The sequence below is a fragment of the Cornus florida genome, unplaced genomic scaffold (genome assembly GCF_030987335.1).
Source record: "Cornus florida cultivar Cherokee Brave unplaced genomic scaffold, ASM3098733v1 CherokeeBrave_3.0.0_Hap2_Chr11, whole genome shotgun sequence".
NCBI lineage: Eukaryota > Viridiplantae > Streptophyta > Magnoliopsida > Cornales > Cornaceae > Cornus > Cornus florida.
Window position 1 is genome coordinate 136084305 of NW_026775581.1, and position 13353 is coordinate 136097657.

Genomic DNA, 13353 nt, shown 5'->3' on the forward strand with positions numbered 1-13353 from the left:
ATGTCAACAAATCACAAATTTCCCACAATATCATGAAATGCAATGTTATGCAAATGTCACTCCCCATTTCTGAAACATTTCCGTTTCAACTTCTAAACCATTAGTGTAATCCGACCCAAGGCACCTCCAGGCGTCACAAATAGAGGGTTGACTAACTATCCACGACCATAAGGCACCTCCAAGGCGTCGCATCCGGCCTAGTTAGCTCAACCATACTCCCTTCTAGACTACATTAACAACACGGACCACTAAGCGCTTCCTAGGCGTCCGGTTTTCGCAAACACTTTTAGAAATACTTTCCCAAAAATTTATTTCCTTTGTTTTGAAAACATTTTTCCCTTTTTTCTTGCTGATGGATGAATGAATGCTTTATGCTTTTAATCATCAATTCAACTATAGGCTTTCACACATTCCATTTACATCATCATCACAATTCAATAATTATTTCTAAATATTCATTTATTTTATTTATTTATAACCATAGTATCACTTTTTCAAGGTAATAAATAAATAATCATAGAACATACAACATATCAAACACTAAGCATGCTCATTTACCGTAATGAAGATAGACATGTATATGAACTCAAATAACACGTGGAACACATTTATCATTTTAATTACACATAACTACAACAACAACAAACTAGGTAATCAAAAATTAGCATGCTTAAGATCAAATTTAAGGGGAAAAATTCACAAAAGACCCAAGAAGTTGTAGATTAGAACACCCCTACCTCAATGGAAGTGAAAACCCTCAAAATCCCCAATTTGAGCCCAAGAACCCTAAAATTTCGAAATCCTTAGAGTGCACCAAATGATAAATTGCTTGTACTCACAGGGAGAAAATGAGAAAAGAAAAAAAACCAAGGAGAGAAACAGGGAGCTCAATCCCGAAGCTGAAGTGAAAATAGCCACAAAAATGATGTGTGTTGATATAAAATATGTTTAGTGCTTTGTGGGGCCCACTAAAAAAACCAAATATCTCTTTTATACTTTTGCATATTTAATAAACATTATAGAATCGTTATGGAATGGAATGATTATTACCATTCTATTGTTTGGTTGACCATCGTTAAATCTGAAATGTAATGATTTTTGTCAAAAATACTCTTTTCAAATGACTTACATTACTTTTTAATAAAAATCTAATTAATATTCTGACGATGAAAAAAATAAAGAAAAGCCTTTAAATAAACTAAAATATTATTTTTGACTCTAGATGATTGTTGATTTTTATTTTATATTATCATTGCTCCATATATAAATGTTCGAAGAGAGAAAGATGGAGAAATCACACAAATGTTAAAAAAAAAAAAAAAAAAAAAAAAAAGGAAAAAAGTGATATACTTAGAAGATAAAGATGGCAGCCTGGGTATATTCAGAAGATGGGAGACATTTACCATGTCTAATTAAGAAGTTGAAAAATGGTATGTGAAATATTTTTTTGTCTACAAAAGATTTTTGCTTTATTTGAATGTGATGAAGGGCTTATTAGGAATATTACAAAAATATTTAATCTTACTATGAAATGGGATGGCCATTCCATATGTTTAGTAATGAAATGAATTTTCATTCTCTGGAATGGATTTTCATTCCAATGGAATTGCCATTCCATTCTATTCCTGCACACCAAATGTAACATTAGTTTATGACTCACTGTTTTAGGATTCATTGCCTTGAATATAGTGTAGTATTTGGTGGAAATAATTCGCACCACTGTAGTACATTACCAATATTGGTACTCATAAATACAAAATCTGTTGACTATGAAGTTGTGTGAAGTTTTTAGGTGCTTGCATAGTTGCATGTGTAGGTGCTTGCGTAGTTGCATGTGTACCTAAATAAATGGATTAATAATATTAAACACTCCCTCTCCAACACAACTTTTTTTCTTATATTTATTTATTTTTGTTAATTTTTTTTGGGGGTATGCAAGTGTATACCTTAATTAATTTGTTTGATAAGTTGCACTTTACTACTTTGGATTTTTTCCCCCCCAACTTTTACTACACTGACCGTTAAACTAGAGATCATAACTCTATGTGTATAGTGTGTGTATATATATATATATACATATATATATATATATGCATCGTCTATCTCTCCACGTCTCTCTGAAAAACATACCATTGCCACTCTTTAGGCTCTCCTCCGGCACCTCTTTCAATATTAGGAAGTGTTTCCATTACATGCAAATGCAGACAACTTTATATTATTAAGATCCTTGCCTTTTATGGAGGCATGTTTACAAAGAAATTTTTTTGTACTAAGATATAAGCCATGATGAATAATCATTATGAAAACTTTTTGTAGTAAGATGTGCGACCATAATGAATAATCAGGATGCTTCCATTCGAGATTACAAAACCCTAGATTGGAATTTTCCTTTGATTGAGTTTGATAATCTTGTTGAATATCATTGTTGGCGGATGATATACCCTTTGAAGAGACTTGAGTTCCTCTCTTTCCAAATGTGGTAAACACATGGGTTTTTATAATTTTTTTTAAAAAAGGCTCTTATTATTATTATTTTTTTACAGCGTAGCGGGGTGCTTCAGCTGGCTGAAAACCTCCCTGAAGGCATGCATACTTGGGAAACAAGGTTCTAAATCAAGAATTACTAGCTAGACAGAGTGACCAAGCAACTATGATTGTTGCATATCATTCAATGCCCAAGCTGATCAGCTAAATGACCAACTGATAAAAAAATTAGAGGCATAAAAGCCAAAGTCATTCCAGCACGTCTTTTTTGTACCAGAATGGGGAATGTAACTGTAATATTAATCTACTCATCACCAGGTAGGAGCAAAAGAAGTTCGGAAGGTGGGAGCGAGAGAGGATATGGAGCAGCAACCAAAGATGCTGACAACAATCCATGGTGAACATATATACTAGAAGAATGCCGGTAGGTTGCATTAAATAGGATCTGAAACTACGGGGTCTTTACAACAGGCACTAGCAGAAGTATGTACCACATGGAAGGACAATGCCTCATCTCCCTCAAAGAGTATACGCTTGCTGAATTGTGTCGATGTCAAGGCCCTTCAATTTCACAACTGATTCAACATGGCCTTTGAGTGTGTGCAGTTCTCTCAGCCTGCAAGAAAAAAGGGAGACAAAAAAAAAAAAAACACATCATGGCATATATTAAAGTATCAACTGCATATTCAATTGTCTCTCTCTAGAGCACAATGCATACTAGATGCAATAATGTTACACATTGTAGAAATAGACAGGAGGATAGCAGTAACACTATATCCACATGGTCAAATATGAAACCCTAATCAATATACGTTCTTTTTTCACCATCCACTAAATTTTCCTACTTCAAACGGTGAAATGCCAAAGAAGAACCAAATTGATTGCTAGTTCATGCTTCCATCAGATTGGACATGCTAAGTGATAGGCCTTACAACCGTTGTATCAGCATGATTTACGAATTTCGCATTTTTTATTTATGTGTTAAGTATACTCACACACATTGCCCACGCTAGGGCATGAAACCCTCCCCTCCTCTTTGAGGGTAGGGAGGTTATACCATTGAGCTAATAGCCCATTGATAAAAGGAACGGGTTAAATGAATTTTGCCTGTTGACGGAGTTGACCATATACATGGTACAATATTTTCATCAAATCATTAAAAAATATTAAACTGCAGATTTTACTAATTTGCATTCGACTACTGGCAAGCTATTGGACTTCAATCAACAGAAAAAAATCCTAACCTTTGGATCTTCAAACCCAGAAACACGAAACAAAGGTCTCCAAATGACCCGAAAACAATAGATTTTCTAGATCCATCATATATATCTTCAATATAAAATGGAACAAGAATAAATATCACTGCAGAAGAGCGTAAAAGTTTTTGTTGAGGATCCAAGCAAAAATTAATTTCAGTTATGTGTGCATGTGTGTACCTTGCAAGCTCAGCTCGTCTTTTTGCATCTTCAGCCATCTGATTATGATCCGTCAAACTACTATGATCAGTGAACAACTTGGTATCTGGTAGAGGCAGTCCATGGAGGGTCCTCTGTGCATGTGCCCATTTAAGCTCTCGCTCTTCCTTCCCAAAATCCTTTTTCCTTGTGAAGGCAATCTGCAAAATAGAGAATTCCGCCAAACACAGTCAGCCAAGAGTTTCATCCCTAAATTACTCTAATTGATCAAGTGTTTGTCATATACCCTTTGCTCGAAAACAAGATCCCAAGCCCTCCCACTCAAAGCATATCGGATAATGAACTTAATAAAATCAAGTGGGATGTAACATATGATGTTATACAGCCAAATCACCCCAGCCCAACCCCATCCAATCCCTTCAATAGCAGCAAAACTCCAGTTTGCATAGACAGCAATCAATGTGGCAATCTGCTCAACAAAGAAGAAAGAATAACACTTGGCTTAATCAAAAGGTGCTTGCACATAAAACATAAATAATATAAAACCAGTAGTTTACTCACCAGCTGAGCAACGATAAAAGCCACCACAAGCAAAAGGCCAGGACGCTCACAAAAAGACCAACTCCTAGCTCGTGTCACAAATATGAGGGCTTGACTGATAGTACTCACTTGCAAGTATATTGCTGAGGCAAGCTTTCTGAAGTCATCATGAGCTGTTTTTTGAAGAGTAGGGACCTTAAATAAATGCTGGAATTAACAAGAAAGGTGTAAGACCAAGCAAGTTTAGCAAATTGTTTCTCATTAGTGTTCACTAGCAGGGAACTGATATATCAATGAAATAAGTTAGGTCCATAGCTAGTCTAGTTGAGTAAGGAAATGTACATTAATGTAGGACAAAAGTTGATAAATCGGATTAAGTAACAGAGCATCATTACTCATGACAAAAATGCAAATCAAATGCACACGACCATAATTAATTAAATTCCCAACAAACTCCCGTCAATAAGAAAAACATAAATCAATTCAACACATTGAAAAGCAAAAGAGGGACAGGATATGTTTTGACTCATGAAGCTAATGCCATATAGAAAGGAAAAAAAATTTAACTGCTGATGCTATTCAATCCAAAGATCCAAAATATGTCAACAAAATAGTGAGTACAAGGAGAGCATCTTTAATAAGAACAGAGATAATTTTCAGAACTCTGTTAGGACTGATGCTAGATTCAAAGTAATTGAAAATTTCACTTAGAGCTGTGGCTAAGGGTGAAGAGATTAAGGGGCATTGGAAATTAACTTGGAGTTGTGGATGAAAGAAAGTTGTGACAGGGAACTGATAAAAAGTGTATAAAATTGAAATAATAAAAACTGATGATGATGGCAAATGGTGCTTGGATGATGATGATAACTTAAAGAAGGAAATTGAAGTGGGCTAACTTATAAAAACTGACAAGAACCTGGAGAAAATTGTGATATTCATAATCACATGAGCATTAAGGCATCATTGTTTTTTTCCCTGTAGTTAAGGCATCTTTTACTAATTGTAAGTTTCCTTACAGGAAAAAAGTCTGTCTTATATGCTGCCCAAAAGAAAATGACCGTCATCATTGCCAAGTAACCACCAAGAATTACTCCAGTTGTAAAAATCTCCGCTAACTTCCAGCTGTCGGGCAGAGGCGATGGTTTCACTCTATCCTTTGATATTGTCATAATGGTACCTGGCATTGCAAACAACTAGTGAGTAAAAAAATCTATACGCCAACTGGTTTCCCTTTCGTTCCCTCAAAATTAACAACAAAAACCATTTGAGCTTAAGTAAAACAAAATGAAAAGCAATGTGCATCTATTTGTCTGTATTAACTGAATAAATCAAGGGATTAAGTGTTCAGTGTAATAAAAGAAACATAATAAGTACCATCATTAAGGATGGCAATGATCAGCACCATGAAGGGTGGGAAGTCAAACTCCCATATGAGGGCAAGTAACATGAAACCAAGCTGTCAAAGAAAAAAGAAAAAAGAAAAAACCAGAAATAGGTGAAAGAGTAATTTACAAACCACCAAGAGATCCAACCAAATTATTGTTGATTAAATTGAGATAATTATGGCAAAATTTCAAATACAATTGTAAAAAGAGGTTATTTACAATAATAAATTCCAACGTTGCCATGAAATAACTTACCACAATACGGATTGTAATGGAAACTGCATAAATCTGCATTAAGAAAATGCAAAAAAAAAAAAGAAATTAGTTAACTTTAATGCACAATCATGGTTGGTAGCAGTATTATAGGGTACTTGTGGAGGGCACGATGGCCCATTCAGTGACCAATGAAAGCGGGGCAATGACATTGGAAGAAATACTACCAATCACACTCTAAAACAAAGAAACTGTTGTCTGATGAGAACCCAAACTTACTGTGTAATTTTTCATCCTCTGGAAAATCGCCCTACTAGTCAGTACAGCACTAATGATGACACTAAGACCAGGTTCAGTGAGGACTATATCAGAAGCACTACGAGCAGCATCAGTTGCATCAGCAACAGCTATGCCAATGTCAGCCTTTTTAAGAGCAGGAGCATCATTAACTCCATCACCAGTCATTCCACATATATGTTTTCTAGCTTGCAAACGTTTAACAATTTCATATTTGTGCTCTGCACAAATAGATTAAACAAGGTCAGTTACACAAGTAAGAAACAAAGAAGAAGTGCTCTCTGAATATTTTACGCTGCACAAAATCAGTACTATGTTATGTACACATCAATTTGAACATATTAATCAGGAGGAAAAAATAAAATAAAATTAACCCTTGAGTCCAGCATTCTAGCTTCCGCGATAGGAGAGTTCAAGGGATACATCTTTCTCTCAGTAGGGTGCTTATCTTACCACATAGGCTTATGTAAAGTTAACCGAAATTTAGAAAAACAATAACCCAAATTACTATAAATAAATAAAAAACGAAGAAAAATGGTACCAGGGAAAACGCCAGCAAAACCATCAGCTTTCTCGATCAGCTCATCAACAGGCAAAGCTGCAATTGATTCATCCTTATTTTGCCCTAGCAAAGCAGAAGAAGGATACATGTTGGTTCCCATTCCAAGTCGGCGTCCTGTTTCCTTTGCTATTGCCAGTTGATCACCTAATGGAGGTTGACAGAGTCATGCAAAAATACAAAAAAAACTACGAACAAAATAATTTGTGAACAAGAGAGAAATAAATTTAAAGAAACAGAACACCAGATATGAAGGATTAAACAGGAATTTCTTAATGGCGTAAAAATTTGCCAACTCCTCAACCAAAAGCATGCAGATCATGGAATGACCCACTAAAGCTATGCACATTTAGGTCTCTTGAATTAAACATTACGAAACATTCACTGCAGCGAGGCCCACAATTAACTTATGAGCACCTGCACCATATTTGAACTCCACGGACCACGAATATCTGGTACAAGACCTAAATGTGCAGAGCATGAACTATAAGTACCTGTTGAGCGGATAGGCCAGTTCACCATAAGTTCAGCCCTATGCAATGAGATGGTCTTTATTTTTCTCAAAAATAGGCTAACAATCAACCTTGGTGTTGATTTGTTGGCTTCAATTTCCAATCAAGTCTCCATACAAAGTTAATAAAAATCTAATCATTTCCAATCACATTGCCCCACCATGATCACACCAAACAATGCCACAATGCACTGTCACCTCCACCACAGCATCGTCCACGCCAAGTATGTTTGCCCCGCCCCTAGTTGGTATTAATGGAAAGTGGATATTTATTAATGTCTTTAAATAATACACAGGTTGTTTATACCTATGGCTCAATCTTTGATAGAAGAAGGATTCTGTGAGTTCCAATATTTTCTTCAGCACTGCCTAAATTAAGTAACGCAGTGTCACATCTATAAATAATCAGAGCACTGGTAAAGAATAGTATTGCCACATCATTTTACCAACACAAAATAAAAAATAAATCATTTTTTTTGCTTAAAATTCTCACTTCTATACCCATATAAATTTCCTCTAGCATCAATGAACAGAGCTAATTCATTTTTTTGTACAACAATCAAAAGCACTGACTGAGCATGTTCAGCCGAAAAAAGAAAGACACAATTCTACACAAGACATACTCACCAGTGATCATTTTAACATTTACCCCCAGACTTAAAGCCCTTCTTATTGTCTCTGCACTGTCATGTCGGGGTGGATCAAAGAGAGGCAAAAGTCCAATGAATTGCCATGGACCTCCAGGGCTCTCCTTTCTTCCTTCAGGAACTTCCTGCCACAAACGTTAAACAGAGACCGTAAAATACATTGTTCTAGGCTAATCGCTATTGAGATAGACATTGATATTGAGTTGAATCAGTAGACAGTATAAAAAGGATAATGACAGAATAACATATTACCTGATACGCTACTGCTAGAGATCGTAAACCTCGATCCGCAAACTTATCAATCACAGCATGAACTCTACGCTCTATGTCCGATCTATTGTGTGCAAGATTCAGAATCTAAATAACCATATTGCATGCATGAATTAGGACAGTGAGTTTTCAATTACAGATCCAGCACATTACATACAATTACTGGATAATATACCTGTTCTGGTGCACCTTTGCTGACCCGATGCATTTTACCTTCGCTGTCAATATATGTCAGAGCTGTTCGCTTATCAGTTGGGTTAAACGGAAGGAAGTGAATCTCTTGAATACCAGCCCTTGCCTTTTTTTAATAGCCAAGAAAAGAAAAAAAAAAAAAAAAAAAAAAAAAAGTTAAAAAAATTGAAAGACCAAGAAAAAAAGTAAAAGAGTGAAAAACCTATTATTCTCCATGCTGCAGCTGCACTATCTCAAGGTGACATATTCTTGCTGACATATTCTTTGTACAAGAAAATTTATATACCAATCAGCATACCTCCTTTGGATCAGACAACATCCCCACTATAGCGGCGTCTATTGCATCTTGGTTTTCTACTCGGGAGGCTCTGGCAGCCATCAAAACTACAGCATCCGCATCCACTCCTTTAGAAAAGACCTTAAATAGTATATCCAAACAAAGAGTTAGAATGGGCATTACAATGCACAATGTTAGAAATTCAATCATGACGCAACCCCCCAACACACACACAACAAACCTCTATAATATTTTTGTCAACACTCAGCTTGTTCAAGGTCAAAGTTCCAGTTTTGTCACTGCAAAGCACATCCATTCCTGCCATTTCTTCTATTGCTGTCATTCGTTTTGTGATGGCTCCCTACAATAATTAAAAATAAATAGACTTGGCATAGCACACCTCAAACAAAAATTGATTGAAGTACAAGAATTAGAATGGCCAATGGGACAAACCTGCTGAGATAAACGGTGCGAGCCAATTGCCATTGTTACAGAAAGAACTGTAGGCATTGCAATGGGAATTCCTCCAATAAGAAGTACCAGCAGATTGTCAATTCCTGGACGATAGGGCCGATGTTGAATCGGGTACATTACAATGATTTCTATAAGCATTCCCACAGCTATGGAACATATACAGAAATTCCCAATGGCAGTCAGGACCTGTTAAGCAATAAACAGAGTTCTGAATACAAAACAATTGTAAGCTATCCAAAAATAAGAAAATGAGAAACTTGTTCACCACAGGAGAGTGGACTTGACAAAATCAAAATGGAAACCGACACTAAAGTGAGAAAATTGTTGAAATACAACAAACCAAAGTAGTATTTTTTAAGTCTGTTTAGGGGAACACCTAAGCTAAATATGGTCTGGATTTGCAGGACTTGCTTTGGAGTAATCCTATTCAGGTCCTTGCAGCTGAGTTATGAGGGAACAAATTAAGAATTAGAATTCAAAAGTTCTGCTTGGCTGCTTCTGTGAACTTTTTATGGAGGGAGAGGAATGCTAGGTTGCTTAATTATAGAAAGGGGACTGTATCTGATATTATTTTCAGTGTTCACCGTGAGCTTTAATATCTCCATCTGAAAATAAAAGACACTCAAACTAATAGAGAGTTGGCTGGGCAGTGGGAAATTAAGGATGTTTGTTCTATTAGCTGGGGTTAGTTTCTCCTTTGTTGGTGGAATAGAGTGTATTATGTTTCTACAGTTCTATGCGAGGTATTTCTATTTGCTCTTGTCACTTAGGTAGTTGTTTGCTTTAGTTGTTTTCTGTCACTTGATGATGGATAATAGTCTGGACTCTGGAGTGAACTAGTTGCTCCTTGTTTGTTGAGCCTAGCCTTAGTATGCTGTTGTATTGCTTGTGCTACTGGCATGTGAATGCCCTTGTATTCTTGTAGTGTTGGTTTCTTGATCAATAATAACTAACAGAAAAATATATATGTAGTGTTTGCAATTACCAAACCATATCTATTGGATGTCTTCCAACTGAAATCCTATTACTTCTTCCATCCCAATATTTTGTAGTATATATCTATATGCTCACACACACACATATATATAGAGGGAGAGAGAGAATTTTCGTTTCCCTTTCTTAAATCATTCCTGTATTCACTTTCTTTCCTCTTCACTATGAATTTGAACACAGAAATTTGCATTTGACTAACATACCTTCTGAAAATGTCCCACTTGATTAGTGGAGTCCACGAGATGAGCAGCCTTGCCAAAGAAGGTATGCACACCAGTGGCAATCACAACTGCTTCAATCTCCCCCTGTTTGCAGGTAGAGCCCGAATAAACACCATCCCCTGGACCTTTTGTTACAGGAAGGGATTCGCCAGTCAGTGCAGACTGCAAAGCCCAAACAAGGGCGCTTCCGTAAGTTATCTCAACTACCAGAAATTCAACTTTAATTCACTTAACAAAACAATGAGAGTCCCAAAGACACCTGATCAATTTTTAATGGGTCACCATCAAGAAGGCGAGCATCAGCTGGAACTATATCCCCAAGTTTAATACTAATTATGTCACCTGGGACAAGAACAGCTGCATCTTTTTCATTCCATCTCCCATCTCGGAGAACCTTAAAATTTTCATTTGAGATTCAGTTAATCAAGGAGAAGAAGAAATGTCACAACCTAGCCTTTAAAATAATTTATAAATCAAATACAGAAAAAATGCGAAGCTGAAATTGTATAATCCTGTCTCAACCAAGATTTCAGAAGATATAATCAAATACAAGACACGACTCATTTCTATCCAAATACCAATACCTTTGCTTTGGGCGCGAGATGTGCCATGAGAGCTGCAGCAGCATTACCAGCATTGTTCTCCTCAATAAAACTTATAGTCGAATTAATAAAAAGAAGAGTGATGATCCCAACAAAATCCTGCCAATCAGGTGGCTTTCCCTGCCAATAAGAGGGTGATATGAAGTTCGCTTGAGCAAAATCTTCAGAAAATAATCATCACTATTGGAAGTTGGAAATCATAAACATAAAGGCCATGTTTGGTTCGGGAGAAAAAAGAAATTAAAATTCAAAATTCAAAAGTATTCATATTTGGCACCCAGAAAGAAAACCTCCACCCAGCTGATCCTAATACAATAACTTGACTTGTCCAGAGTAATTTTAGCTATCAAGAATCCAAAACAACATAAAAGATGAGATTCTCAGCAACCAAACAAAGAGGAAACAAGAACTGGTGCTCACTCCTCCATTTGCAAGTGCAATGGCCATAATAGCTGCAGCTTCCATAACCCATGAAAGAGGGTTCCACATGAACCCTAAGAACTTCAAAAACTTGCTCTCCTGCAATATCCCAACAAAAAAATCTTAAATTTTAACAGGAACAACCATAAATCTGGAGCGAAAAACACCATCATTATAAACAGAGACAACAATAACAACATTAAATTCAGGGGGGAAATATTAATAACATAAAAAGAAATAGGAGGAAAAAAAAAAAAAAAAAAAGCAAAAAAGAAAAGTACCTCCTTTTCCTCAAGCTTGTTGTGCCCAAAAATTTCCAACCTCTGCTGAGCACCCTCTGTTGAGAGCCCCTCTTTGGTACATTTCAGATTCTGGAAAACCTCCTCGATTGGTATGTTCTCCTGAAAAATAATTTCATATTCAAACTCGTTACTTACCCAAAACCAAAAAACATCAAAACAAACACACACCCCATCAACAAATCACAAACAAAAACCCTCATAAAATTAAATAACAGAGACAAGTTTAGTCTCAGAGTTAGTACCAAATCCACAGCTTCCCTTAACAGAGCGTCCATTACTTCATCTTTGCTTCCCATCTCGCTCTCTTTCATTTTGTGCCCCTAGAGAATAAACTACAGATTATTATTGTTATATATACAACCGCATACTTGCATAAATTGCATGTTTATATAATCAAACCGCCAACAACGAACCAATTTTTGTACCAGAAATGAAGAACACAAAGAGGAGTTTCAGAAAAAGGGAAAAAACTAACAAGTAAAAAGATTGAAAATTTGATTTATTTATTTATTTAAGAGAGTTTGGGCTTTGTAGATGAAGAGGACCATCAACTGTAGAGAAGGTGAGTAGGAGGAGGAGGTCTCTATCTGTCTACAAAATTTCTCTCTCCTCTGCTGTCTCTCTCTCTCTCTAGAAATGTAATCGTAGCAGCTTTTTAGGGCACGATTATCTCTTATTGCGGATGATATGATGAGCAGCTCAAGGAAGATCATGTACTTGGCAGGTACACTCTGGTTGGTTTTATTTGTTGCACGATTTTTTTGTTTTTCAGTATATATTTCTTTTATTAAAATTTATGCTGCCCCACCATTATTGTGTTGTAAAGCGAAATGCATAAAGGTTGGTAGGGAATATATCGATGGGGAACCCTACTTTTTTTATTTCTCAAAGCTGACCCTGGGAAAAATTTGCCTGGACAAAATTACCCCTGCAGTTGCCTACTTATTAGTAGTTACTAAGTACTAAAAAAGATTAATGATTTTGATAGTATTTACCCAAAGGCAAACTTTTAAAAGTGGATTTTAATGAATTGAGATTCTCGATGAACGCAAGAGTGGACCACTCTTAATAATGGAGAAGATACATTGACGTGGGATGTTGTTGGCACTCCATGAATGGGTTACTTCTCGAATGGGTTACTTCTCGTTGTCCCTCAAGAATTCTATTTATTTTTTTATTATTTTTTGATTTTCACTTATGAGAAATAAAAACGAAAAGAAAAAAAATTGGGGAAAAAAGAAATACAGTAACAAATAAATAGCATCAACCTGTCCACAAACAAAAAGTAGCAGCTTTTTGAAAGATGACAAAAAAAAAAAAAAAAAAAAAAAAAAAAACCACTTTTGTTTGAAGATATAAAGGTGTCTTGTCACCCGAATTCTCTCTCGTACAGTTTTTGCACTGTGTATTTTTCTGTGTGATTAAATTGATAGTGCAACACTGTTAAATTTTAAAAATGAGAAAAATTTCAATTACTACTAATTCATAAGATAATAAAAAAATAAATAATTATTACATTTTATTATCTCCATCTCATATTAATTGTTAATT

The 13353-nt window shown here is 35.8% G+C and overlaps 1 protein-coding gene across 5 annotated transcripts; it reads right to left on the reverse strand.

Moving 5' to 3' along the window:
- Positions 1 to 2637: 2637 nt before the first annotated feature.
- On the reverse strand, positions 2638 to 12542 carry LOC132286888 (plasma membrane ATPase 1-like). Of its 5 annotated transcripts, none has more exons than XM_059789305.1 (22): positions 12348 to 12542; positions 12045 to 12122; positions 11782 to 11901; positions 11501 to 11599; positions 11063 to 11200; positions 10738 to 10872; positions 10461 to 10640; positions 9244 to 9450; positions 9032 to 9151; positions 8812 to 8931; positions 8497 to 8619; positions 8304 to 8408; positions 8032 to 8176; positions 6876 to 7040; positions 6317 to 6555; positions 6080 to 6112; positions 5814 to 5895; positions 5456 to 5616; positions 4461 to 4646; positions 4186 to 4368; positions 3921 to 4099; positions 2638 to 3100 (listed from the first exon to the last, which is right to left on the reverse strand). In XM_059789305.1, the coding sequence occupies exons 1-22, from the start codon at positions 12513 to 12515 to the stop codon at positions 3004 to 3006; spliced, it is 3063 nt and encodes a 1020-aa protein (XP_059645288.1). In that variant the 5' UTR covers positions 12516 to 12542; the 3' UTR covers positions 2638 to 3003. The 5 variants fall into 5 exon arrangements, with proteins under 5 accessions (XP_059645288.1, XP_059645292.1, XP_059645289.1 ...); XM_059789309.1 differs by having other exon boundaries at positions 12278 to 12468; XM_059789306.1 differs by having other exon boundaries at positions 12228 to 12468.
- Between the last annotated feature and the right edge of the window lie 811 nt (positions 12543 to 13353).

Coding starts and splice junctions, on each gene's coding strand:
- LOC132286888 (XM_059789305.1), bottom strand. CDS start 12,515: ATGATCTTCCTTGAGCTGCTCATCATATCATCCGCAATAAGAGATAAT. Junction 8,177..8,303: donor CTCTAGCAGTAGCGTATCAG/GTAATATGTTAT, acceptor CGTTTGTGGCAG/GAAGTTCCTGAAGGAAGAAA. Junction 5,896..6,079: donor CCATTACAATCCGTATTGTG/GTAAGTTATTTC, acceptor TTTCTTTGACAG/CTTGGTTTCATGTTACTTGC.